Source organism: Chinchilla lanigera, unplaced genomic scaffold (assembly GCF_000276665.1).
Source record: "Chinchilla lanigera isolate Chin_1 unplaced genomic scaffold, ChiLan1.0 scaffold00039, whole genome shotgun sequence".
NCBI classification, from domain to species: Eukaryota; Metazoa; Chordata; class Mammalia; order Rodentia; family Chinchillidae; genus Chinchilla; species Chinchilla lanigera.
Genome location: NW_004955440.1, coordinates 3145889 through 3170636, shown reverse-complemented (window position 1 = coordinate 3170636; position 24748 = coordinate 3145889). Strand labels below are relative to the sequence as shown.

At 50.4% G+C, this 24748-nt stretch overlaps 1 protein-coding gene across 1 annotated transcript in view; it reads left to right on the top strand.

Moving 5' to 3' along the window:
• The window catches only part of Lct (lactase), a 48381-nt gene extending 26474 nt beyond the window's left edge, over window positions 1-21907 (top strand). Inside the window, exons 7-17 of the mRNA XM_005390764.2 lie at window positions 2466-3111; window positions 6434-7984; window positions 8655-8923; window positions 11834-12124; window positions 12237-12435; window positions 13886-14088; window positions 15791-15900; window positions 18997-19131; window positions 19644-19867; window positions 20555-20785; window positions 21605-21907. Of these exons, the coding sequence (XP_005390821.1) occupies window positions 2466-3111; window positions 6434-7984; window positions 8655-8923; window positions 11834-12124; window positions 12237-12435; window positions 13886-14088; window positions 15791-15900; window positions 18997-19131; window positions 19644-19867; window positions 20555-20785; window positions 21605-21822 (4077 nt within the window). The 3' untranslated portion in view covers window positions 21823-21907. The remainder of the gene's footprint in view (window positions 1-2465; window positions 3112-6433; window positions 7985-8654; window positions 8924-11833; window positions 12125-12236; window positions 12436-13885; window positions 14089-15790; window positions 15901-18996; window positions 19132-19643; window positions 19868-20554; window positions 20786-21604) is intronic.
• The last annotated feature ends 2841 nt before the right edge of the window (window positions 21908-24748 follow it).

The following is a 24748-nucleotide window of genomic DNA, read 5'->3' as shown; positions in this document are numbered from 1 at the left end:
CAGTCCCATTAATCCCCCTCAAAATATTCCCTCCCTGCTTCAAACACTCACCCCGTCCTTCTTGCCACTTTCTGAAGCAGTTCTGGAAGTCCTCTTTCACAAGGTCTGTGCAAGGTAGGATCAAAATTGTGGTCACTACTGCTGCTGAGTGCCATCCAACGAAAGACAGGTTTTTTAAAACATTATGGTAAGGCTATACTTCGGGGGATCATGTTTATATTTCATAAAAACATTATGGTGTGTACTTATCTATCTTATTCACCAAATCTTGCACACTCCAACTTCCAGCTCTTCCCCAGTGTCAAAATGTCCATGAAAAGTGAATGTTTTGATTATATTCCCAACATTCAGGCAGCCGTGACAACATAACTAAAGCTATGACAGGAGGCGTCCAGAACTGCTTCGGAAAGTAGAAAAAACAATGAGATAAAGTGTGCTTGAAGTGAGGGGATATTTTGAGGGGGGTTAACGGCAGTGTGTCTTTTACTGTAATAAACTTTTAAGGAGTTTGAACATTCAGCATGTTTTTCAGTCACACCTTGTAAAGTAGATTGTTAGCTTAAACTTTGTTTCTCTCACAGCTCTGTAGGGTGAGCAGGTTCTACAGACAAACTTGTTACAGCGTCCTCATGGTGGACAGACAGAAACAGGAAGGAAGAGAGCGCCTCTGGTGGTGGGATTTACAAGGCCACCCATCTCAACATAAGGGCCCCACCTTTGGGACCTCACCTAAAACTAATCATCTGCCAAAGACCTTGTCTCCAAATACCACTGCACGGGGCCTAGGGCTCCAGCATAACTTTTAGGGAAACACGGTTCAGTCCATAGCAACTGTTTTGCCCTTATGGCATTGTCACCGTGTACCTCAATGTAGTGCTCATTGTTTACTTGACGTGTTATTAACACTTTTTCACATTATTACACAGTCACAGTGGTCTTCGCTTGCTTTCTGTTTTTGGCTTTTTCAGACAAGGTTTTGCTATGTAGTCCAGACTGGACTTGAACTCACTAAGTAGCCCCGGCCGGTCTGGAACTCACAACCATCCTCCTGCCTCAGCCTCCTGAGTGCTGGCATTACAGGCGCGCACCACTACACCAACCTTGTTTCCAAGGGCTACCTGACAGTTCAGCAAGCACCTCGCCTTATAGAGGCTAGTTTAGAGAGGAAGCAGCCCCGTCTTTTGGAAAGCAGCCCAGTGGAGGACAGTATTTAGGATTCCAGAAAAGCCAGAAGCTTTACTTCCTAGGGCAGATTTTGTGTGGAGATTGTCCAGGCTCACAGAGATTTGTCCTTAGGGACAAAGCCAGGACGTAGAGGTAGGCTTGTGAGACTCCAAACTCATTCTCCCTATTGTCCCATGATGCTCCCCCAGAAAGCTGATGACTTTCTTATGTCCATGAGTGAAGTCTACAAAGTTTTCTTTCTAAATATAAGTGAAGGACAAGTACTGTAAGCTGAAAAGAATGAATGCTTTGTGCATTAATTAAAATAATGCCCTGGGGGCTGGGGATTTAGCTCAGTGGCAAAGCGCCTGCCTGGCAAGCGCAAGGTCGTTAGTTCGGTTACCGGTACCGGAGAAAAACCAAAAAAAAAAGACAAAAATAAAAAAAATAAAAATAATGCCCTGTACCCTGGACTGATGGTTCAGGAAGCACTTACTGAGTACAGAGGCAGCATGGGATTGTGGGTGATGAGGACAGCCTGGAGTTGGACTGCTTGGGTTTTAATTCTCATATATCTTCTAACTGCAGTCATGTGGGGTCGTGACACCTCAGTGGACCTTTTCTCTTCATTTATAAAGTGGTAGTAATTGTACTTGTCACATGAAGTTGTTGTAAGAGCTACGTGACAGAATTTATTTGAGCAGGAAGACCCCAATACATCTTAGTTGTTAATGTGGTTGTTGATACACTTACTGTTATATGTGCTGCCGAAGCGAGCACGATACAGTTATTGTTGATGTTGAATTATTAATCTTTTGACTTTATTGACTCTTGTTTTGTTTGTACTGGGGATTGAACATGGGAGAAGGTACATTCCCAGGCCTTTTTATTTTTCATTTTGGGACAGAGTCTTGCTAAGTCACTGAATTGCTCGGGTTGGGCATGGACTTGCAATCCTCCTGCCTCAGCTTCCCAGATTGCTGGGGTCACAAGCATGCAGACCACACCTGGCACTTGTCGTTAATGGTGGTATTGGTAATGTTGACTTCAACATTATGGAGGTTGACTTGCTGACATCCCTATTGATGTCTGAACACATTGGTTTTGGCTTACTGACTTGATGTTCTTATGGGCTTGTTGACACTGGTGTTAGTGTGAAGTTATTACCAACTTGCTGAGATTCGTGGCTCACTGATGTCGCCCGTGACTTGGTCCTGGCGTGGGTGTTAGCTGTTGACGTGCCTGACGCTCATCCTGGGCTTGTTAGTGCTGTTCTTGAGCGCTCCGTTTCCTCCTCACAGGTGGCTCACTTGATCCTCAAGGCTCATGCCCGAGCGTGGCACCACTACCACAGCCACCATCGCCCCCAGCAGCAGGGACGCGTGGGCATCGTGCTGAACTCGGACTGGGCAGAGCCTTTGTCTCCAGAGCAGCCTGAAGACCTGGCAGCCTCTGAGCGCGCCTTGCACTTCATGCTGGGCTGGTTTGCACACCCCATCTTTGTAGACGGAGACTACCCTCCCTCCATGAAGGCCCGGATCCAGCAGCTGAACGAACAGTGCCCCGGCACCGTGGCCCAGCTCCCAGCGTTCACTGGGGCCGAGAAGCAGCTCTTAAAGGGCTCTGCTGACTTTCTGGGTCTGTCTCATTACACTTCCCGCCTCGTCAGGAAGGCCCAAGAGGGTTCCTGTATCCCTAGCTATGATAACATAGGAGGCTTCTCCCAACACGTGGACCCTGCGTGGCCCCAAACCGCATCCCCGTGGATTCGCGTGGTGCCCTGGGGTATAAGAAGGCTGTTGCGATTCGTATCCCTGGAGTACACAAGAGCAAAAGTTCCCATCTACCTGGCTGGGAATGGCATGCCCACAGGGGAAGGTGACAACCTCTTTGACGACTCCTCCAGAGTGACCTATTTCAACAAGTACATCAATGAGGTGCTGAAAGGTGAGCAATCCATGACAGGAGGGGCGAGGTTGCAAATCCCCACAGCTCAGCTTGACCGGACAGAGACAGTTTCCAGGGAAAAGAAGCCAAACAAGCATATCGGTGGGCCCTCCTTCACGCAGGCCATCTCCTTTTCCCAAAGGCTCACATTTTATTTCCAAGTTCTTCTGAGCATGTCTCCTCCCCTACCCTGCCCGTCTGAGGCCTAGCCAGTCAGTAAAACTTATCTTTGAATATATTTTGGTAAAAGTAGTTACTGAGCCAGGCATGGTGGTGCACGCCTGTAATCCCAGCACTCGGGAGGCCGAGGCAGGAGGATTGTTGCCAGTTCGAGACCAGCCTGGGCTACAAGGTGAGCTCAAGGCCAGCCTGAACTGCATAGGAGACCCTGTCTCAAAAAAAAAAAATAGTAGTTACTGAGGGCTGGGGGCATGGCTCAGTGGAAAAGCACTTGCCTAGCATTGCAAGGCCCCAGCACTAAAAATATATTAATATCTACAAAAGTGTGTGTGTGTGTGTGTGTCTGTGTGCACGTGTGTGTGTAATATATACATGTATGAGTGTATGTAAAATATTAATTGTAAAGATAGAAAGTATGCAGTGCCTGTTATGTACCAGACATTATGAAAGACGAGAGGTACAATCCTGAGCAACATCTTCTGTCTACAAGAGGGACCCAGAATCTGAAGCACAGGATGGCAAGGGACACTTAGGGTGGAACTTGGTCCACTGAGTCTTCTCTCCCTGCTCCAGCCCAACTGATTTCTGTGTCTTTTCCTGTCTGTAAAATCTACATTCCAGGGCTGGGAGATAGCGCAGCGGCACAGCGCCTGCCTGGGAAGTGCAAGGTCCTGAGTTCGACCCCAGTACCAAAAAAAAAATCTACATCCCGTGTCATTTATTGTGAGCCAGTTGACCCAACCTACAGGCTCATTCCTCCTAACGTGCCATCTCAGGTCTTTCCATCCAAGCGGAAAAGGATGGCAAATAGGCCCTATGTCCCAAGTCAACTGATAGTGAGCAGCCGGCTGTCTGTGTAGAGGGCCGTGTTGAAGTGTCACAGTTTTATCTGAATTCAGAGAAAAGTGATTAATGATTCCTACCTAGGAATGTCCTAGCCACCTCCCCAGTTTGTGCGGTCAGACACCCTCTACATACTCACATGTACGCTTTTCTCAACACTCATGACAATTCCTAACGTTGCTGGAATTCCTCAGTCTTAAGGGACACTTGAGACGGCCTCCTGAAGGAGGAAGAGGAGCTGTTGTCCTCACAGGACAGCTGCAGGCGGCCTTTGCGGCTGTGCGTCAGTTCTGCACTCTGCCCTCTAAGCTACAGTGATTTTATGCATGTGTCCCCAGAGCCTTGCACTGGCCTGGCACAACACTGGTGCTTACTAACTTATTTACTGAATAAATGAGCGAGTTTACCTACCTCCTTTTTAGGTGGGTGGGAGGTACCGGGGATTAAACCCAGGGCCTTTACACCGAGCTACATCCTCTGCCCTTTGTTTTATATGTTTACATTGATTGACTGACTGATTGGATCTTCTACACTGCTAATTTGCCCCGGTTGGGCTCAAACTTACAGTCCTCCTGACTCAGCCTCTCAGAGCATGGGCATCGCAGGTGTGCGCCATTATGATCTTATGGTCAGTTTGTTGAGGGGTTCCAAAGTCTGGTAAAAAGTAAGTCTTAATGCTTTGCTGGCTCCATGCTGGAGCCCACAGCCATGTCCCTTCTACTTTGGCTCTGCCGGTTGACTCACTAGATTGGTGTTTGACAGGGTAGAGGTAGGGGGCCCTGATTTCCTGAGGCTGCTGTAACACAGTACTCAGACTTGTGACTTAAAACAGCAGCATGTATCATCTCGCAGTTGTGGAGGTAAGAAATCCACGAGCGAGGTGTTGGTCGTTCCCTTCCCTCCAAAGGCTCTAAAGGGGTGGACGAGTTCTTGCTGCCTCTGGATTCTGGTGGCTGCATGCATTCCTTGGCTTGTGACTGCATCACCCTCATCTCTGCCCCTATCTTCACCCGGCCTTTTCCTCTTATGAGGACACCTGTCGGCCGGGCGTGGTGGCCCTTGCCTATACCACCAGCACCCTGCGATGCTGAATCAGGAGGATCACAAGTTCAAGCCTAGTGTGGGCAACCTAGTGTGACTTTGCCTCAAAATTTTTTAAATAATAACTTTAAGAGACTTAAAGGATTGAGTTCCAACCTCTGTGTCCCTTGTCCCCCTATGTTTTATTCATAATAGGATGTAGCTCAGTGCAGAGACCACGGGCTAATGCCCTGTGAGCACCACAAACCGAAGGGGCACTTTTCATTATCTCTAGAGCTCACCTGGTTAATCCAGGATGGTCTATTTGGAGATTATTAATTTAGTTACAACTCCTCACCCCCTACGCTGGGGTTGAACTCAGGGCCTTGGACATGCTGGGCAAGTGCTCTACCAGTGTGCTTTTCCCAAACAAGGTTGTATTCACCAATGCCTGGGGTTTGACAACTCTACTGCGAGGTCACCAACCTACTGCGCCACATTTCTTTAGGCTTTATGTATTCTTAATATGGAAGGTGTCCTCATTTCAACACTGAATGTAAACAGGGAAAAGCAAAATGCATTTAAATGATTAAATGACCTATGCATTCTGTACAAACTGAAGATCCTTATGCTACAGGGTGAGCATGTTCTATTACTCATTGTTTGCTGGGCCGGGAGGGGGAGGGGACACACTTACAATCCCAGCTGTTGGGGAGCCTGAGGCAGAGAACTGAACGTTCAAGGCGAGCCTGGGCATCTTAGTGAGACTGTCTCAAAATAATGACAGGGGGGCGGTACGGCTGTAGCTCAGTGCCCCCTGTGTTCAGTGCCTAGTACTGAAATTAGGGGTGCGCTTCTGGGTTGAGATTTAAGATTTCTGGCCGTAGAAGTGGCTTGATGTTTGGGAGAGGTGTTGTACATTTTCATTTGTTCATTCTAGGGAAGAAAAAGGGTTCAGTTTTGGAGGAAATGAAGTGACCTCCAAAACTTTCATATCACAGGAAAACTTTCTAAAAAATCATCAGGAACACAGACTTTATAATTTTCCAGTAAAAATAATCTTATTTTAAAGTACATAATCTCAGCTAGACGCAGTGGTACATACCTATAGTTCTAGCTACTTGGGAGGCAGAGGAAGGAGGATCACAAGTTCCAGGCCAGCCTAGGCAACTTGGCAAGACCATGTCTCAAAATTAGAAAGGACATCGCTCCGTGCAAGGCCCTGGGTTCAATTGCTAGGACTATGGGGAAAAAGCTCAGTTTTCCTTTCCCCTCACAGCTGTCAAGGAGGACTCCGTGGATGTTCGCTCTTACATTGCTCGGTCCCTCATGGACGGCTTTGAAGGCCCCTCTGGTTACAGCCAGAGATTCGGGCTTCACCATGTGAACTTCGATGACAGCAGCAAGCCAAGGACTCCCAGGAAATCTGCTTACTTTTTCACCAGCATCATTGAAAAGAATGGTTTCCTCACTAAGGTCGTAAAAAGATCGCCACCACCTAGTATAGCAGATTTCCCTTCCAAGATTGGAAGCTTCAATTTCCCATCTGAGGTGCCCTCCAAGGCTAAAGTAGTTTGGGAAAAGTTCTCCAACCAACCCAAGTTTGAGAGAGACCTCTTCTACCACGGCACATTCCGGGATGACTTTCTGTGGGGCGTGTCCTCGTCGGCCTATCAGATCGAAGGGGCTTGGGACGCGGATGGCAAAGGCCCTAGCATTTGGGATAACTTTACACACACACCAGGGAACGAAGTGAAGGACAATGCCACTGGAGACATAGCCTGTGACAGCTATAACAACCTGGATGCGGATCTGAATATGCTTCGAGCTTTGAAGGTGAAGGCCTATCGCTTCTCTATATCCTGGTCTCGGATTTTCCCTGATGGGACAAACAGTTTTATCAACAGGGCTGGTGTTGACTATTACAACAGATTGATTGACGGCCTGGTGGCAAGCGGCATCTTTCCCATGGTGACACTGTTTCACTGGGACTTCCCCCAGGCTCTTCAGGACATTGGAGGCTGGGAAAATCCCGCCTTGATTGAGCTGTTTGACAGCTATGCTGACTTCTGTTTCCAGACCTTTGGGGACAGAGTCAAGTTCTGGATGACCTTTAATGAGCCCGCATACCAGGCATGGTTTGGTTATGGCTCAGGGTCTTTCCCCCCAAACGTGAAGGACGAAGGCTGGGGCCCTTACAAGATCGGTCACGCAGTCCTCAAAGCCCATGCCCGAGTCTACCACACTTACGACGAGAAGTACAGGCAACAGCAGCAGGGCGTCATCTCACTGAACCTCAACACGCACTGGGCAGAGCCCAAGTCCCCGGGCTCGCCGAGGGATGTGGAAGCAGCTGACCGACTGCTGCAGTTCACCTTGGGCTGGTTTGCCCACCCCATTTTCAGAAACGGGGACTATCCCGACGTCATGAAGTGGAAGGTGGGGAACCGGAGTGAGCTGCAGCACCTGGCCACCTCCCGCCTGCCCAGTTTCACCGAGGAGGAGAAGCAGTACGTGAGAGGCACCGCCGACGTCTTCTGCCTCAACACCTACTCGTCCAGACTCGTGCAGCACACAACACCCCTGCTGAACCCACCCGCCTACCAGCATGACCAGGAGCTGACCGAGGAGGAGGACCCCGAGTGGGTTGCCACGGCAATGAACAGGGCTGCGCCCTGGGGGATGCGGAGACTGCTGAACTGGATCAAGGAGGAGTACGGTGACGTCCCCATCTACATCACCGAGAACGGAGTGGGGCTGACGAGTGCGGCGCTGCAGGACACCGACAGGATATTTTACTACAAAACCTACATCAACGAAGCTCTGAAAGGTATGTGACAGTTCAGTTCATCCTACAGAATTCTCCGACGTCCCCTATGTTGGAGAATTTATGATTTTAGGCTGCCTTGAAATCTCTTTTATGCCCTAACTCCATAATTCCCTATCTATTTGGAAGTTTATATATAGTACATCAAGAAGTTGGGAAAAAAAGCATTTTCTCTAAATGTATGAATGTATATACATGAATCCCCAAAAGAATATTTTCATGGGTCATTTATTATTGAGCAAGTACTATGTGACAAGTTCTGTTCTAGGTCCTGGGAATGCTCCAGGGAACGAGACGTACATTTCTGCCCTCATAAAACTTATATTCTTGGGGATTACATGCCTCCCAGAACAAGAAACTCTTCAAATTCACACTCATGCTTAACTTGTATAGTAGGCTCAGGCTTTTGAACTTGAGACACAGCGCTTTACCTTAACAGAAGAATTTGATTTTGCGAAGATCAATTACTAATACTTTCTCGAGGGTCATCAGAGCCAGCAGAAAGTAAGATCGACAAGGTGACCTGTTTGTCTCTCAGGACACGTTCCTCGGTGTATAAGTTGGCGGTTTGGGGCCATTGCCTTGAGTTGAGCAGCCAGCAGCACCTGGGCCTCTTGTAGATCTTGCCTCCTGGGTAAAGCTCTCTCCTCTGCTCCCTTTGGGATTTTCCCAGCCTACAGGCTCGATGGTGTAGACGTTCGAGGGTATTCCGCTTGGTCTCTGATGGACAACTTTGAGTGGCTGCTCGGTTACACAGTCAAGTTTGGTCTGTACCATGTTGACTTTGAGGATGCGAACAGGCCACGCACAGCGAGAGCCTCGGCCAGCTACTACACAGAGGTCATTACCAACAACGGCATGCCGATGCCCAAGGAGGATGAGTTCCTGTACGGAGAGTTCCCCGAGGGCTTCGTCTGGAGTGCAGCTTCTGCTTCTTATCAGGTGAGACATTCGGGCCATTCAACACCACTTACTGCATGCCTGCCTGCCTACCGTGCACCAGGCTCTGGGCTGGGCGCTAGGGAGGGGAGGACAGGTGTGTGAGCAGGGACTCCAGCAGAGCATAGGGAACCAGTGCAGGTACACTGCATTCGGGGGCGTCTCTTCCTGGACATTCCTGCTTCTTTACACCCTTACATCCGGTAGAACAGCACAGTTAGGCATCTGCAGATGGAGCATGGGTAGCTTGGGCAGAAACACCTGGGCAGAGACGTGCAAATGTCTAGCATCTCTGTGGATGCATTCATTCCTCACCTAGTCCTCCCAAGCAGGCAGTTTACAGACATTTATTAGCTGAGAGTGACCCACATGTGGTGGCACCTGTAATCCCAGCACTCTGGGAGCCCAAGGCGAAAGGGTCACAGGTTCAAGCCCAGCCTGGACAGTCTCTTGACTGAGCACTTGACTTACCTCAAAATAAAAAATAAAAGAACTGGGGATATAGTTTAGTGCAGACTGGATTCAGTCCTTGGTACTGGAAAAAAAGTTAAAGCAAGCAAACGGAAAAACTGTTCATGTGTCCTGGCCAGCAGACTCAAGAAAATCCCAGCTCTTGGTCCTTCTAGCTGCGCTGGCCAATACCACACATGGAAGATTCCTTTGAGGCAGACGGCAAGATTTCAAAGGCTGGACCCTGTTATATGTCAGCCAGATTGTGTCTTCTGTAGTAGGATTTCTCAGTCTGGGCCTGATTGACATTTTGGATGGATAAGTCCTTGTCCTGTGACTACAGGATGTTTATGAGCATCTGTAGCTTCTACCGCTAGACCCCAGATACACCTATAGATCACTCCCCCTTTGGGGACAATCAGAAATGTCTCCAGGCATTGCCAACTGCTCCCTCTGGGAAGAATGACTCCCACATGAGAACCATTGCTCCAGAGGTTCACAGCTGACCATAGGAAGAATTAGGGATTTCTTCTAGACCTTGTTCAATTCATGAAACCCTGACCATGCAAAGGCAAGCCGGGCCTTGAGAATATTTTAGCCAACTCACACGGTGAATTTTTCTATTCAGTCAGGCATATAATCCTCACCACCTGTGACACTGAATATCCTCCATAGCAAAGTGTAGAGTATGAGTTAAGCATGGAAGAGCCAGGTGTAAGTGGCATACACATGTAATCCTAGATACTCAGGAGGCTGAGGCATGAGGATCGAAAGTTCAAGGCCAGCCAGGCAACTTAGCAAGACTCTGTCTCAAAATTTTAAAAAGGGCGGAAGATGTAACTCACTGGTAGGGCACCCCTGAGTTGGGTCCCTAGTACCACAAAAAGGGGACAAATGTGGGGTACATGCCTGCATTTGGGATGCTGAGATAGCATTGGAAGTTGAAGGCCAGCCTGGGGTACACAGTGAGACTCTCTCAAAAACAGAACAAAACAACAGACCAGGATGAGAAGTGCTTACGGTGTGCAGTCCCTGACTAGAATGCTAGTTGACCCCCTTGGAACAAGGGAGGTTTCTGCCTTTCTCTAATGAGCCCTGGCTTTCTTTAGTGGTGAATAGCATTTAGAAGCCGTGATCTAGACACGGGGTGTGCTCTGCTTCCAGGGCAGTATTACTGTACTTACAGGCCCTTTGGGGGACAGAGCTAGGAAATACGTGTATATACACGTTTGTGTATATTTTTACATCCATCCATCTCTTGGTATATTTAAAACCATGACTTCATACCTCCAATACCAATCCAACTTCATAGGATTAATGCGAACCTTCTCATTTGCCTGAGTTTTTTTGTTTGTTTGGTTGGTTTGGGTTTTTTTATTTTTTTTTATTTTTTTTTTTTTTTGAGACAGGGTCTTGCTATGTAGTTCAGGCTGGCCTCAAACTCATGGCAATCTGCCTGCCTCAGCCTCCCAAGTGCTGGGATTATAGGTGTGCCACCATGCCCAGCTCCATTTTCCATATTTGTATCTCCTTTTTCCAGTGGTGAGAATCTGGCTTCTACCATCCTCAGTGCAGTCTGTTTGTTCAACCTTCCAGCCTTCCCTAATCTCTCTACACAGACAGCTCACTTGCCGGGTGCTCCTGCTGGCGCTGGACCCTGCCTCTCACCACCAAGCTTGGACATCATTCTTGGCTAGAACGCTGGCGCTAGCTTAGATGTGTCCAGTCTCATATCATTCCATTTTTTAAAAAATTTTTTGCATATATATATATATTTTTTGGTACCGGGAATCGAACTCAAGACCTTGTGCTTGCCAGGCAGGCGCTGCGCCACTGAGCTACATGCCTGGCCTGCTAGTACACATTTGCAGTACATAATGACTGCACTCATCAGTGGGAGCTGGTACGTGTACGTCACACCTCTTAATGCTTTTTTCACCCTTCCCCTCCTTCCATATCACTGAAGTGTTTGAAAGCAAATTACAGAAATTGTACCTATCAGACGACCTAAATGTGTAGATAAGTATTTTCCCAGTGGCTGTAGTCATTTTATCCGTAGGTAGTGGGAGGGAACGGGGTGTGAAGGGAATCGGTGACATTTGTCCTGATTGGACATTCTGCCTCCACACCTGGCATCTTTACAGGGTGGCTGTGGCTAGCGGGGGCAGCAGGCGTGAGACTTTTCAGACCCTTAGTAAGCACTGTTCACTGCTGGGGCAAAGTGAAAGATGCACTGCCTGGACCCCCAGGCCTGTGGGCAGCCCGTCGCTACAGCCCAACAGCATAGTATCGTGGGATGGTGCTGCTCGGGTACGGAAAGTGGGCGGGAAGCCGTGGGAAACCAGAGGAGGCTCCTGGCGGAGATGCTGCTGAGGAAAGTCCTGACTGGGGCTGTGCCCTGGGACGGAAAGGACCCGGGGTTTGGCCGAATGACTGCATCAGACCATGTTTTGTCCTTTTGAGATCGAGGGTGCATGGCGAGCAGATGGCAAAGGACTTAGCATTTGGGACACGTATGCTCACACGCCCCTGAGGATTGGAAACAACGACACTGGAGACGTGGCCTGCGACAGTTACCACAGGATTGCTGAGGACGTGGCTGCCCTGCAGAACCTGGGTGTACCCTACTACCGCTTTTCCATCTCCTGGACCCGCATCCTCCCTGACGGAACCACCGCGTACATCAACGAGCCGGGCCTGAACTACTACGAGCGGCTCATCGATGCGCTGCTGGCTGCCAACATCAAGCCCCAGGTGAGGGCGCCTGGCCGGTGAGGCCCACTCTCAGGCTGAGCGGCTGGCACGCGGATGCCAGCGCCTCCCACGGGAAGCCACTGACAGAACTGCTGGTCTGCATCTCTCACAGGTGACGCTGTACCACTGGGACCTACCTCAGGCACTCCAGGACGTCGGAGGCTGGGAGAACGAGACCATCGTGCAGCGGTTTAAGGAGTACGCAGACGTGCTCTTCCGGAGGCTGGGAGACAAAGTGAAGTTCTGGATCACACTGAACGAGCCCTTTGTCATTGCTTACCAAGGGTACGGCGCCGGGGTGTCAGCTCCAGGTAAGCTCTCCGGGCCTGACTTGTTATGAAGACTGAAAGCCAGGTGGCGTGGGAGGAGGCGGCCCAGAAAGCCCCACAGCAGCACCTCAGGAACCCCACTTCTCGCTCAAGGCTGCAGGGATTTTCCTTCTGACACACGTGCTACACACGGATCTCATATCTTAGCACCTCGGGGTGACTTGATTTCTTTCTCTGTGACTCTGATTCGCCTCAGGTGGGAAGCACGGCAAGAATAGGGATGTGGGCAGGTAGACGTAGGAGAGGACAGTTTGTCAGGCTGTTCGGGTCCACAGCCTGCTTTCCGTCCTTCCAGTATTCTAAAGTTCCCGTCGCTGGTGTGCCTGACCTGACCCGCCTGGTAACGTGAACCTGACTCACCCACCGAGCGGGAGCATTCGCGGGTCCTGCTGCATGTGCTTCCCGAGCAGAGCTGTCCTGAGCCCTGCTGGGGCGACACACGATACTTATGCAGTTCGTTACTTTTCTAAAACACAAAGATATGTATTTTTCATCAGGATTTTGACTAAGGGACTATGGACCTATCTTTGCTCCTTGAGAGCCCTCGGCTTCCCTTTCCTCTGTTTCTAAGCCATGAGCTTGGTAAATTTGTGTCCATTTGCATGGTGATTCCCTGGGACCAGGTGTGAGAGCTGAAAAGAGGCCTCAGACCGTCACGAGTGGTGTCCCTCTCTGGGCCTCGGCAGCACTGCTTTGCGCGGCCTCTCCCGCAGGGTGTGCTCTCCGCGAGTCTCCACCTCAGCTGCTGCTTCAGCTAGAGATGGTCTCCAAGCCGAGACACACATTGTAGACATTTTGCCTGAGACACAGGCGCCCTTCTTTTGGAGGAGGGGACAGAAGCCAACATTACCCAAGTGTCTTCTCTCCGCCAGACACTATTTAATTTCAATTCTTTTTTAAAATGTTGGCTGGGTGTGGTGGCCCATGCATGTAATCCCAGCACTGAGGAGGCTGAGGCAGGAGGATCACCGTGAATTTGAAGCCAGCCTGGGCTACATAGTGAGTTCAAGACTAGTATGAACTACAAAGCAAAGGCCTGTCTCAAAAAAACAAAACCAAAACCAAAAATGTCTTCTTAGCACATTTGCAGCTCATGATTACATCCCTCATGGGGACTTGCTACCTGTACATAACATTCTTGTACGTACATTTTCATTCTACCCGTACATACATTTTCATTCTTTTTATTTCCCTTGTCCCTCCCGTTTCCTTCTCACAAGCACTCTCTGCTGTCCATTCTAACATAAGAAAAAAAAGCCAAAAGGCTGCTCTGCCTGACCAAAGGGAGACAGCCATCTAGGGAGAGGTAGCGATCAAGGGTTTGAATTCCAGTTTCCCAGACACTAAAATCTTTCACCCGGAGGGGACATCTGTATGCAGGAAACCAGCACTCTCAGCCACATTCATTCTGTGGGCACCCACGCATTTGCAGGAATTTCCTTCAGGCCTGGAACTGCGCCCTACAATGCGGGCCACAACCTAATAAAGGCTCACGCCGAGGCCTGGCATCTGTACAATGATACGTACCGTGCCAGTCAAGGTGGCGTCATTTCCATCACCATCAACAGTGACTGGGCCGAGCCCAGGGACCCGTCCAACCAGGAGGATGTGGAAGCAGCTAGGAGATATGTTCAGGTACGTTTTTCTCTTAGACTTTTTTATTCCTGTCACGGTCTAACGAAAACAGACTTGATTCGGGGTGTGGGCTCTGCTTTGCTATAACTTGGTTTTGTGAGCATGGAACCACGTAACTTTTTGTTCCTTAGTCATTTCCGCTGTGAACCGGAGATGTCTCACCCACCTCATAGCTGTACTGTAATAAAAGTGAGGAATTTTTAAGCATTAGACTTTAATTATTGGAAATTTTATGCACACATAGTTCTTACTGGATGTAACACGTTGGATGATAACTACAAAAAGAAATCCCGTCTCTCCAGTCCCTGCTTTGACTCACAGAGCCGGGCTGCACACTTCAACCCTACACGTCCCCGTTTCATTTTGTTTGCTCCAGCTCAAGAATTTTTGAATTGGGTAATTTAGATTCGGTGAACTTGGTGTTGCATCTAATTTGTTAATTCCCTGAGTTTGAAATAGGACATCTTTTGGTTATAGAATTTCATCCCTAGGACTAGACACACGAGTAGAAAGCAGGTATTGATATGGCCCAGCTACATGTGTTTCAGTCTGGAATCCTGACAAGACGGGGAGGAATGACCTTCATTCTTGGAGGGATACCAAAGACCCTGGTTTGCCAAAGTCTTTGCAAGAGAGCTTGACAAAGGTGGTCAAATGAACAAGCGCATTCCTCATTTCACACAGTTGGTCAATTAGAACAGTAGTCAAACTCCACAGCGCAGGAAATGTTAGGCTTGCGAGATCATTAGATTACGCCGTTCACCGGGGAGCTGTGATGCTGTGGCCCGAGAGGATGACAGACGTATCTGTTTCCACAGAAAGATCTGGCTTATTGCCTCAGAGTACATTTAAGTTGTAGATGGGAAGGGGGCCAAGGGATGGAGGCAAGAGGAGAGTAAAGTGGGAGGGATTCCGGTGTGCTGTGCGCATGCACCGGCTCCCTACCAGGAGCATACAGGTACTCCCCCAACCTCATCTGACTGCGCGGAAGGCGGTCCCGTCCCCCCACTGGCACTTCAGGCATCAGCCAGCAGGTGAGGGAGGGATGTGGAGACCAGAACAGCCTCTCAAGCCCTCCAGCATTATGTATCTGGGTGTCTGCACCCCCTTCGGTAGGGATGTCCTAGACACACAAAAGCGAAAAGGCCCCTGGGATATAGCTCAGTGTAGAGTACATGCTACCTCACCAACCCCCAGCACCGAAAGCCAAACAAGCAAAAAGCTGAATAGTGAATAGTGCTTCTGCTTTAGGGCTTTGAGCCTAATGCTTATGCAGCCACCTGAGCAGCCAGGAAAGCCACGCCACGCAGGCCTTCCCCAGTGTTCTGGTTGGTCCTCAGGTACTTTGGGGAGGAAGGACCAGGGTGTAAGTCCAGCTGCTCGGCGGTGGGAGGGAACAGGGCCTGTAGGTCTCTGGCGGCCGTTCGTCTTCTGTCCAGCCTTCCTAAAGGCAGCGGAGTGCCAGGGCCAGTGGTCCTTCAGTTCCTCGCATCGAGCGCCGCTGAGAAATGGCCCTGCCCGAGGGGCGGCTGTGCGTGCCGCGGAGCCACACACAGGCGGGGAGGCCTGCGGGCACTGAGGCTGCACCCTGCAAACAGCCGCCAGGGGGAGCACAGACGTCAGGGGCGGGCGGGGCGTGCCTGCTGTCTCCGACTCGGTGTGCCCACCGGGGGCCGCGGCTGATGTCCTCCGCTCCCTGCAGTTCATGGGAGGCTGGTTTGCGCATCCTATCTTCAAGAATGGAGATTACTCTGAGGTGATGAAGACGCGGATCCGTGACAGGAGCTTGGCTGCGGGCCTGAACAAGTCTCGGTGAGGTCCTGTGCCACGCGGCGGGCACGCGGGGGCGGGGGCGGGGGCGGATCTGACGAGCAGCCGGCCTCTGAGCTCGGCTTGCTGGGCGGGTTGCACGTGACGGTGCATGGGAGCCTCTTAGCCCAGAACCCGGCACTGCGACGGGCGGGGCGTGGCTGCTGGGATTGTTGCACTTCAGAAGAGCCGGGCTCCGTCCCAAGGGCAACCTCTTCCAACCCTGCTGCGGCGCTGCCCTGACACCGGATTGCTCCTGGGAGGTGCTACAAGTGCCCAAAGCAATGAGCACCAAACACACTGGGCTGGAAGGGCTCGTGCGTCACGCAGCCACGGACACCGCAAGCTGCAGCTGGCGTCACGAGGACCAAATGAGAGTTGGGACAAATCCTGTAACAAAATGCATAGGGCACCGAATGTGACAAATTTCGAAGCAGCTGAGTAGGACGGCGTGGCTGCACGAATTCCCCAGCTGTCCTGTCCTTCCCTCACTTCCTCGGGGGTGACAGCCGGATACGTGCATTCTGTCATTTGGTCAGCAGGTGGCGATGGTCTACACCCGCTGTCCCTCATTCCTGGCTTGCTCCACATAGCCGCATCAAGGGCCGCTCATCACTTCTTTCTGCAATCTCCTCCTTGGCTTTTGGTTTCTGTTTAGATATGAGTAAGCTGAGGCACAAAGATTAGGGCAAGACCACCTGGCAAGCGCGCTGACGTGCCTCCAGGGCCACAGTCCGGGGCAAAGCTCCGCCCGCTGGCGTTAGAGGCGAGGAGTGCGCAGGGGCACACAGCGAAGGCAGCCCCTGCCGTGGGGAACCTGGCGCTCCTGTTTCGCCCTTAAACTCCTCCATAAAGCCCAGGTGTGAAGGTTTAAAGCTCCGGTTCCCAGCTCCCAACACAGCCTTGGCCCGTTTAGGACAAATCTTGCTGGGCAGGCTGTACCTAAAGGTGTAACACGCCGCCCCTGTGAGAACGCTGGCCCATCTGCACCCCGCTTGGCACCTATGGTGCGCGTGACTCAGTCCGGCGGGTAGCGAGAGGGTCCCAGTCTGACTCCTCCAAATGCTGGAAGGCTGCTGGGAGTGTGGCCTGGAACGCTGTTCCCAACTTCCGCAGCGCGCTCAGCTCAGACAGGCCTGGGGCGGGGCAGACTTCACGCACAAGCCAGGACGCCCGCTGAGCGGGCCGTGACAGTGACCGGCACTTGGGAGAGCAGACGCCACTCCATCCAAGGGCCAGGAAAGAGCCCCAGAGGAAGGAGGAGGGCCGTGTGCTGGGGACGTGGGGGCGGGCCTCTGCGGCCCTGCCCACTGACAGCAAAATGATTAAGCCCCAGTCCAGGTAAAGCGGCCCTCCTTAGGTAGGCAGTGCGTCCTGACGTCTCCCGTCAAAGGCCATATACACAGGCCTCCTTATCTAAAGCTGAAAGGCCTCTATCTGGAAGCTGGAGGAAACGATCTTGTCAAATTGCAGCTATAAGGGCTGGGGATTTAGCTCAGCGGCAAAGCGCCTGCCTGGCAAGCGCAAGGTCGTGAGTTCGGTTCCCGGTACCAGAGAAAAACCAAAAAAACCAAAACAAATTGCAACTATAAACAAGTAACTTTAAACACAATATAAGTGTTCCTCCATCAACATCTCCATCTACAAGGTGATACAGGGCCCAGGAAAAGATGTTCTTTAATCACATTGGCTGCCTCACCCTCCGTCCACATCCTCAAACCCTTAGAAAAACTCCAATCTCCGGGCTAGGCGAGGTGGCGCACACCTGTAATCCCAGCGCTGGGAGGCTGAGGCAGGACTGATTGTCAAGAGTCCAGTCTGGACTACCTAGTGAGTTCAAAACTAGCCTGAACTACATAGTGAGACCCTGTCTCAAAAAAAAACCAAAAATACTTTCAGTGTCTCACCCTAACGGTGTGACTGGAAACTTCCTAGCATCCCCTTGACAGCATCCCCTGGCCAGAATAAACTGTTCAGTGGATTCTCTACCACCCGTATCACCTGCTGTCCGAGCACTGCAGCCGCGGCGCCCGAGGCCCCAGGCAGCCACTGCTGCACCCTGAGCAGGAGAGCGAGGGCGAGGCTGGGCTTCCAGCGCCAACGTTTTAGAAACTCCTGGAAGGGATGTTCTGCTCCCGTGGGTTGATGGTACAGAAAAGGTCAAGGGAAGACCTCCACCAGGAGCCTGCGCAGAGCATTATCAGGCAACACCCAAGCCAGAAGCACCAGGGAGCCGTTAGCAGTTGTGCACCTGGGATTTGGCAGAAAGGAAGGTGTGCTTGCTGCACACAAGCGCACGTTCGTCGGGTTTTACAGAAAAGTCACCTCAATACATGGCAAATGCCCATCTATACATTTCAGTGAAGGGCTGAGGATTTAGCTCAGCAGCACAGCGCCTGCCTGGCAAGCGCAAGGTCGTGAGTTCGATTCCTGGTACCAGAAAAAAACAAAAACAAACAAACAAAACATTTCAGTGAAATCATGAGTGGGAAAGTTTAAATACTTAAGAGGCAAAAAAACTTCTCCCTATTAAAAAGATAAACAGCCAGGTGTGATGGTGCACACCTGTCACCCCAGCACTTGGGAGGCTGAGGCAGGACTGCTGCTGTGAGAGGCCAGCCTGAACTGCATTGTGAAACCCTGTCTCAGGAAAAAAAAGACACAAAAAAGGATGAACTCTGGAGGAAAGGGGCCACCTGGACAACCAACCCCCACAGAAACAGACAAACTTAGGAAGGGCAGAATGGGGAAATACAAATTGTAAAAAAGAAGTCATCTCAAGGTATGTACCTCAGACACCCTCCTGGTTTCGAAATCTATCGTAAATGGTAAAGAGCAGAATTTACGTGCGAATGTTTGCAGAAAGCAGAAACTGTGTGAGGGGTGGGGTGGGCGGCTGGGTTAAAGGTTTGCATTTTGCCAGCCAGAGGCACTCTCTCGGGACAGCGGGAAGGAGGCTGTGCAGGCAGGAGGACTCGGGCTCCCCGCGTCCTGGAGGGGCTCTCTCCCCCGCTGCCTCCTGCCCCCGGCCCAGGGCATCCTTGCCTCGAAGGGTGGCACTTCCGGAGGCCCTCACCCTCGCTGGCTCCTTCCGCCCAGGCTCCCGGAGTTCACAGAGAGTGAGAAGAGGAGGATCAACGGCACCTACGACTACTTTGGGTTCAATCACTACACCACAGTCCTGGCCTACAACCTCAACTTTCCCTCTGCCATCTCTTCCTTCGATGCGGACAGGTCAGTCTGCCCGCGGGGTGCCGCAGCAGTCCTGAGCGCGGAAAGCCTCGGCAGGGGCCTGCTGACCGCACACACCGGTCCTGAGAGCCCGCCGCCCTCCCCTGTAGGCGGACCTTCCCGGGCACTGCCACAGAGTGGACTGCCTGCGTCTTTGAGAAACTTGCATACGGCAGCTCGGGAGACGCGGGTGCAGGCGTGTGCGGGGAGGCGGCGCTGCTGACCTCAGGGAGCACAGGGATCCCGCCAGGGGGAGGCGGCGTGCGCGAGGCCGCTCCTCTGCACGGGTGCAAAGCTCCCCACGGACAGAGGGCCGCCGAAAGTCACGTCGCACCGAGGGGGCGACCAGCACGAGCCAAGAGGTTTTAGCTCACTGATTCTTCCGGATTTAGGATGACCCTGAAGTCTAGATGAAGCCTAAGTGTCCTGCTACTGTAAACCTGCTTTGTATTTCCTGTAAAGAACCTTGTGAGACCTACAGAACAGGGCCTAATCTTCGGGTTTTGAATTCGCAGGGGAGTTGCGTCCATTACAGATCGCACTTGGCCCGACTCTGGCTCCTTCTGGCTGAAGGTGACACCTTTCGGCTTCAGGAGAATCCTGAACTGGTTGAAGGAGGAGTACAACAACCCTCCCATCTATGTCACGGAGAATGGAGTGTCCAAGCGGGGGGACGTCGAACTGAACGACACTGCGAGGATTTACTATCTCCGCAGTTACATCAACGAGGCTCTCAAAGGTACGACACGCCAGGCTTTCTCCATGGGCCACCACGGGAAACCGCCAGTGTCCGCGGAGGCAGCACTGCCCCGCACGACCCTCTAGATCGGTATTCAGCGGCCCCGTGCGGGCTGCCAGACCTTGGTCCCTGGCCCGAGTCGTCTGCCCTCCTTGGCCGTCCCTGGCGTCTAAAGAGCAGGGTCTTTTGGAGGCCAGTCCAGCGAGGCTGGGCGGTGGTCTAGGGCCTGTGCTGCAGGCGAACACTGGACACCCAGCGCTACCCGAGTAACGTGGGTGGGACTGAGAGTAAGAGGACACCAAGTGACGCTGAGCCAGCCACTCCAGCCAAGGAAATGGTCAGGGTCCCCTACGGTGTCTATAACGAGGAGAGTCCCTGCTCTAAGGCTCCACCCAGCCCACACCCTGTTCCACAGGGGCAGTAGCAGCTGGTGAGGGATTAGCTCTGAGGGATTAGCTCGGGCAGCCTACCGTCAGGACGCCCACTCAAGGCTGAGCCTGTCTAGAAAGATCTGGAAGCGCTGCAGCTCTTCCACAGAGCCCGCCAGCAACCGTGAAAAGGGAGGGCTGCCCCCACACACCGGCTGTGTAAGTCGGGCGCTCGGGAGAGCTGGGGGCAGCCTGGCTGCAGGAGACCCCGCGGCAAGGCGTCCTGAGCGAGGGAGCTCACACTCTGGCCCGTGGGTAGCTGTGCAGGATAACGTGGACCTCCGCGGATACACGGTTTGGACTGTGATGGACAACTTCGAGTGGGCCACGGGCTTCGCAGAGAGGTTTGGCCTGCACTATGTGAACCGAACAGACCCTTCTCTGCCAAGAATCCCTAAGGCATCAGCCAGGTTCTACGCCTCCATAGTCCGGTGCAACGGCTTCCCTGACCCAGCAGCAGGGCCTCACCCTTGTCTGCAGCAGCCCGAAGGTAAGGGGCTCTGGAAGGGACCAAACCGAAGGCTGAAGGGACAAAGGGAGGGTCCTTTTCAGTGTCTAGTTTACTACCTTCCTGTCTCTCCACTCCCTTCACATATTCAACCAAGCTTTTCTGAGTGCTCCGGGCATCCTTGGGATGAAAGGATGGACACTTAAGCCAGGCAGGCTGATGTACACTCTGGGAGGCTGAAGCAGGAACATCGCAAGTTCAAGCCCAGCCTAGGCAATTTAGTGACTTAATGAGACCCTACAGGATTTTTGTTTGAAAATAAAAAATGAAAATAGGCTGGAGATGTAACTCAGTGTGAAGGCCCAGGGTCCAGTTGCCAGTACCACGTGAAGAAATAAAAAGGACACTTAGGGATGGTGGAACCTTAAGGTAGGAATGACGTCTACGTGATTCTTCTAGCCCTACCACAACTTGCTGTGCCACCCCAGGCAAGAAACTAGACCGGTGCGTGTAGGCATTATGAGAACCAATGAATGTGAAAGCAGTCCTTGCAGAGCGGTACCAGTGTTTGCTGAGTCCAAGTGTAAGTTATGCAAATACTAGACATCCACTTTAGTTTATATTCTAATTGCTGATGGAGGCTGAAAATGTAACAGTACCTAACGTGCTTCAGAGTTTCGTAACGCTCGGTGAAGGGCGTCAGGCACATTCACAGCAGCACCGATGGCTCTGGCTACGCAGGTTTGGGCGATCATGGTCTCTCACTTGCAGGGATCCAGCTCAGCCTCTCCAGGGTGGCAGACCTAGCAACTATGTAGCTCAGCACCGGAGTACAAACCGCCCTCTGTTGTCTTCTCGTAGGCGCCGAACCCACCAGCAGCCCCATGAGAGAGGACGTGCCGTTCCTGGGGCTGATGCTCGGCGCCGCAGAAGCACAGACGGCTTTGTATGTGCTCTTCGCTCTCATGCTTCTCGGAGTCTGTGCTTTGGCATTTCTACTGTACAAATACTGCAGGCTCTCCAAGCAAAGGAAAACACAAGCAAGCCAACAGGAACTGAGCCGTGTTTCTTCATTCTGACCGGTCCCCGCCTCCCCCAGTTCTGCAAGCAAGCCGACTTAGGGTTGCGCATTCTGCCCGTCCTGGACTGCTCCGCTGAGGCTTCTCACTGTTAAGGGATGACTTCAATCTAGAAGGGTTTGAGTTCTTGATTACAATGGGAATAATCTGCGTCTTGCTACACTCCTGGGAGTTCATCTGGGGATCCGAGGAGCCTGCAGGTGACTTGTGGAAATGTGGAGATACTGAACTTGTCTGTTAGGTTTCAGAGTTTTTAAAGATGGAGGTATGAATAAAAACTAGGAATCTCTGATAGGAAATCAACTCCACTGTGTAGATGGAGTGCAACGCCATCCCCCGCCGTGTCTCCTCTCCCCTAGCCTCATACTTCTGTGGTGCTCAGAAAATAAACACAGTACTACGCATTGTGTCCGGTCTCCTACTCCCTTGAGAAAGTAGGTTCAACAGAAGTTATGGCAGCGTACAGATTACTTCAGCGCCTACTAACTTTCCTGAACTAGACAAAGGTTTTTTGCTGTTTTCCCCGGAGCAGATACTAGAACCGGTCACGGGAGGGCTCTGACGCTTCTCCCTGCTCACCTCCACCCGCCCACCACATTCTGTGCTGACTGGCTCTCCTGCCTACCGACAATGTGTAAGGCCCTAAGCCAGGCTGCGAAGGCCCAGGTTAAGTGACCTTTGTTCATTTAACCTGTTTCCCTCCTCCATCAACCGGTCACAGCTCTGAACCGCACACAGGTTGTGGAATAGCTCGTTTGTCTTCCTATCTGCAAACAGTATTCCTTCTACCTAGGATGTCTTGTCTTCTGAAAATGCCTTCAAGTCTTTGCTCAAATAATGGATTCTTCCTCTGGATGGCGTCTCTGAACTGCCCAGGCAGCTCTTCCTTCCCCTACTTTGCTTATAAATGTCCCTCATGATACTGAAATTGTGCTTTTCTCTGCTGCTTTTTTTTTTTTTTTAAATGGTACCAAGAACTGATCAGAGAGCCTCTGCACTGAGCTACATTCCCAGCCCTTTTAATTTTTTACTTTGAGACAGGGTCTCATTAAGTTGCTGCTGGGCTCAAACTTGGAGATCCTCTTGCCTCAGCTTCCCAAGTGCTGGGATTATGGGCATGCGCCACCATAGCTGGCCTTGCTGCCAGCTTCTCGAGGCCAAAGACCATGTCTTTTAGGCAAGTACATTATGAAAACAGCAATGGAAAGCACCCTCGTGTTTATCCATTCATGAAACATCTACCCACAGCAGTGGTAGGAGTACAGAAAGATGCGGTCTTTGTCACCTCCCCCGAATGTGCTGAGGTAATAGGTGTGAAACTTGAGGTTTAAAACACTTAAAAAACAAAGATTTAAAATACTTAGCCCATATATTCTAGGTAGCTTACTAAATGCTGTGTTGAAAATAAAAAAGTAGGGGCAGAAGGATGTAGTTCATATGCAAGCTACAAATCTAATCCCTAGTTATACATACACTGATTTTTGGCTGGAATTTTTTTTTTTTTTTTTTTTTTTTTTTTTTTTTTTTTTTTCTGGTACCAGGAATCAAACTCACGACCTTGCACTTGCCAGGCAGGTGCTGTGCCACTGAGCTAAATCCCCAGCCCCCTGGCTGAATTTAAGAGTAACATGCTTGAAACTGTTTGCTGTATTTCTTACCTGAATTGTCTATAAGAAAGTCCTACCAAATGTTTCACTGCCCTGAATCCCAACCTGGTAGTCAGGGTGGTATATTTATCTCTATTAACAGAAAAAGTCTGTCAGAAGGGGGCTGACCTAAAAGTGATATTAGACATTTCGTGGCAAAAAGATTACCTATCATAACCTGTCCATTACACCTCCATTAGTCTCAAAATTGAACATAACATTGGGGGGCCAACAAGATAAAAGTTTCACACATTAAGTACACTTATAAGAGCTGGGATAAATCTACGAGGGAAAAAAAAGAATTTTAAAATATATTACAAAGCTAGCCAGGCCTGGTGGCACATGCCTGTTATCACAGCACTTGGGAGGCTGAGGCTGGATTATCAGGAGTTTGATGCCAGCTTGGACTACATAGTAAGTTCAAAACCAGCCTGAACCACACAGTGAGACTCTGTATCAAAAAAGGGAAAAAAGCGCTAATTTTAAAGGTAGTTTGGTAGCAGAGACTAGAAAGACCACTAAAGAAAAGCCTAGATGTTGCTCCAAATATGGGAACAGAATATGAGACAAAGGCTGCACACCAAGTCAGGGAAGGATGGATGATCCACTAACTGTGGTGGATTGCACAGGTTAGCTCTTGACGATGTTAGCCACGGATTTGAGAGGGAGGCAGACCCCTTTGCTGACAAACATATTTAAACAAACAAATGAACAAACAAACAAACATGGCAAACCAAAAAAAAAACTATGAGAATATGTAAACTATGAGAATAGGAAGATGCAGAAAATTAAATTCAGCTGAGTAGCATGATACAAAATTAATAGCATTCCTGTATACCAATAATGAACCCACTGGGAAAAAAAACTAGAAAAACAATCCCATTCACAATAACTTCAAAAAAATACTTAGGAATTAATTAACCAAGGTAGTGAAAAACCTTTGTAACTATGGTACCTTAAAACTATGGTACAAAACTATGGTATAACAAAAGACAAGACATCAGAAAATGAAAAGATATTCCCTTATCCTGGGTAGGCAGAAGCAATATTGTCAAAATGGCCATATTACCTACCAAAAATGATACATAGATTGAACGTAATCCCAATGAAAATAAAAAAACATTTCTCATAGAACTAGAAGGAACAATTTTATATGGAACCTGAAGAGACCTAAAACAGCCCATCTTGAGCAACAAGAGCGAAGCAGGATGCATTACAACCTCAGATTTCAAGTTATATTACAAAACTACAGTGATAAAAACAGCATGATGTGGTGGCCT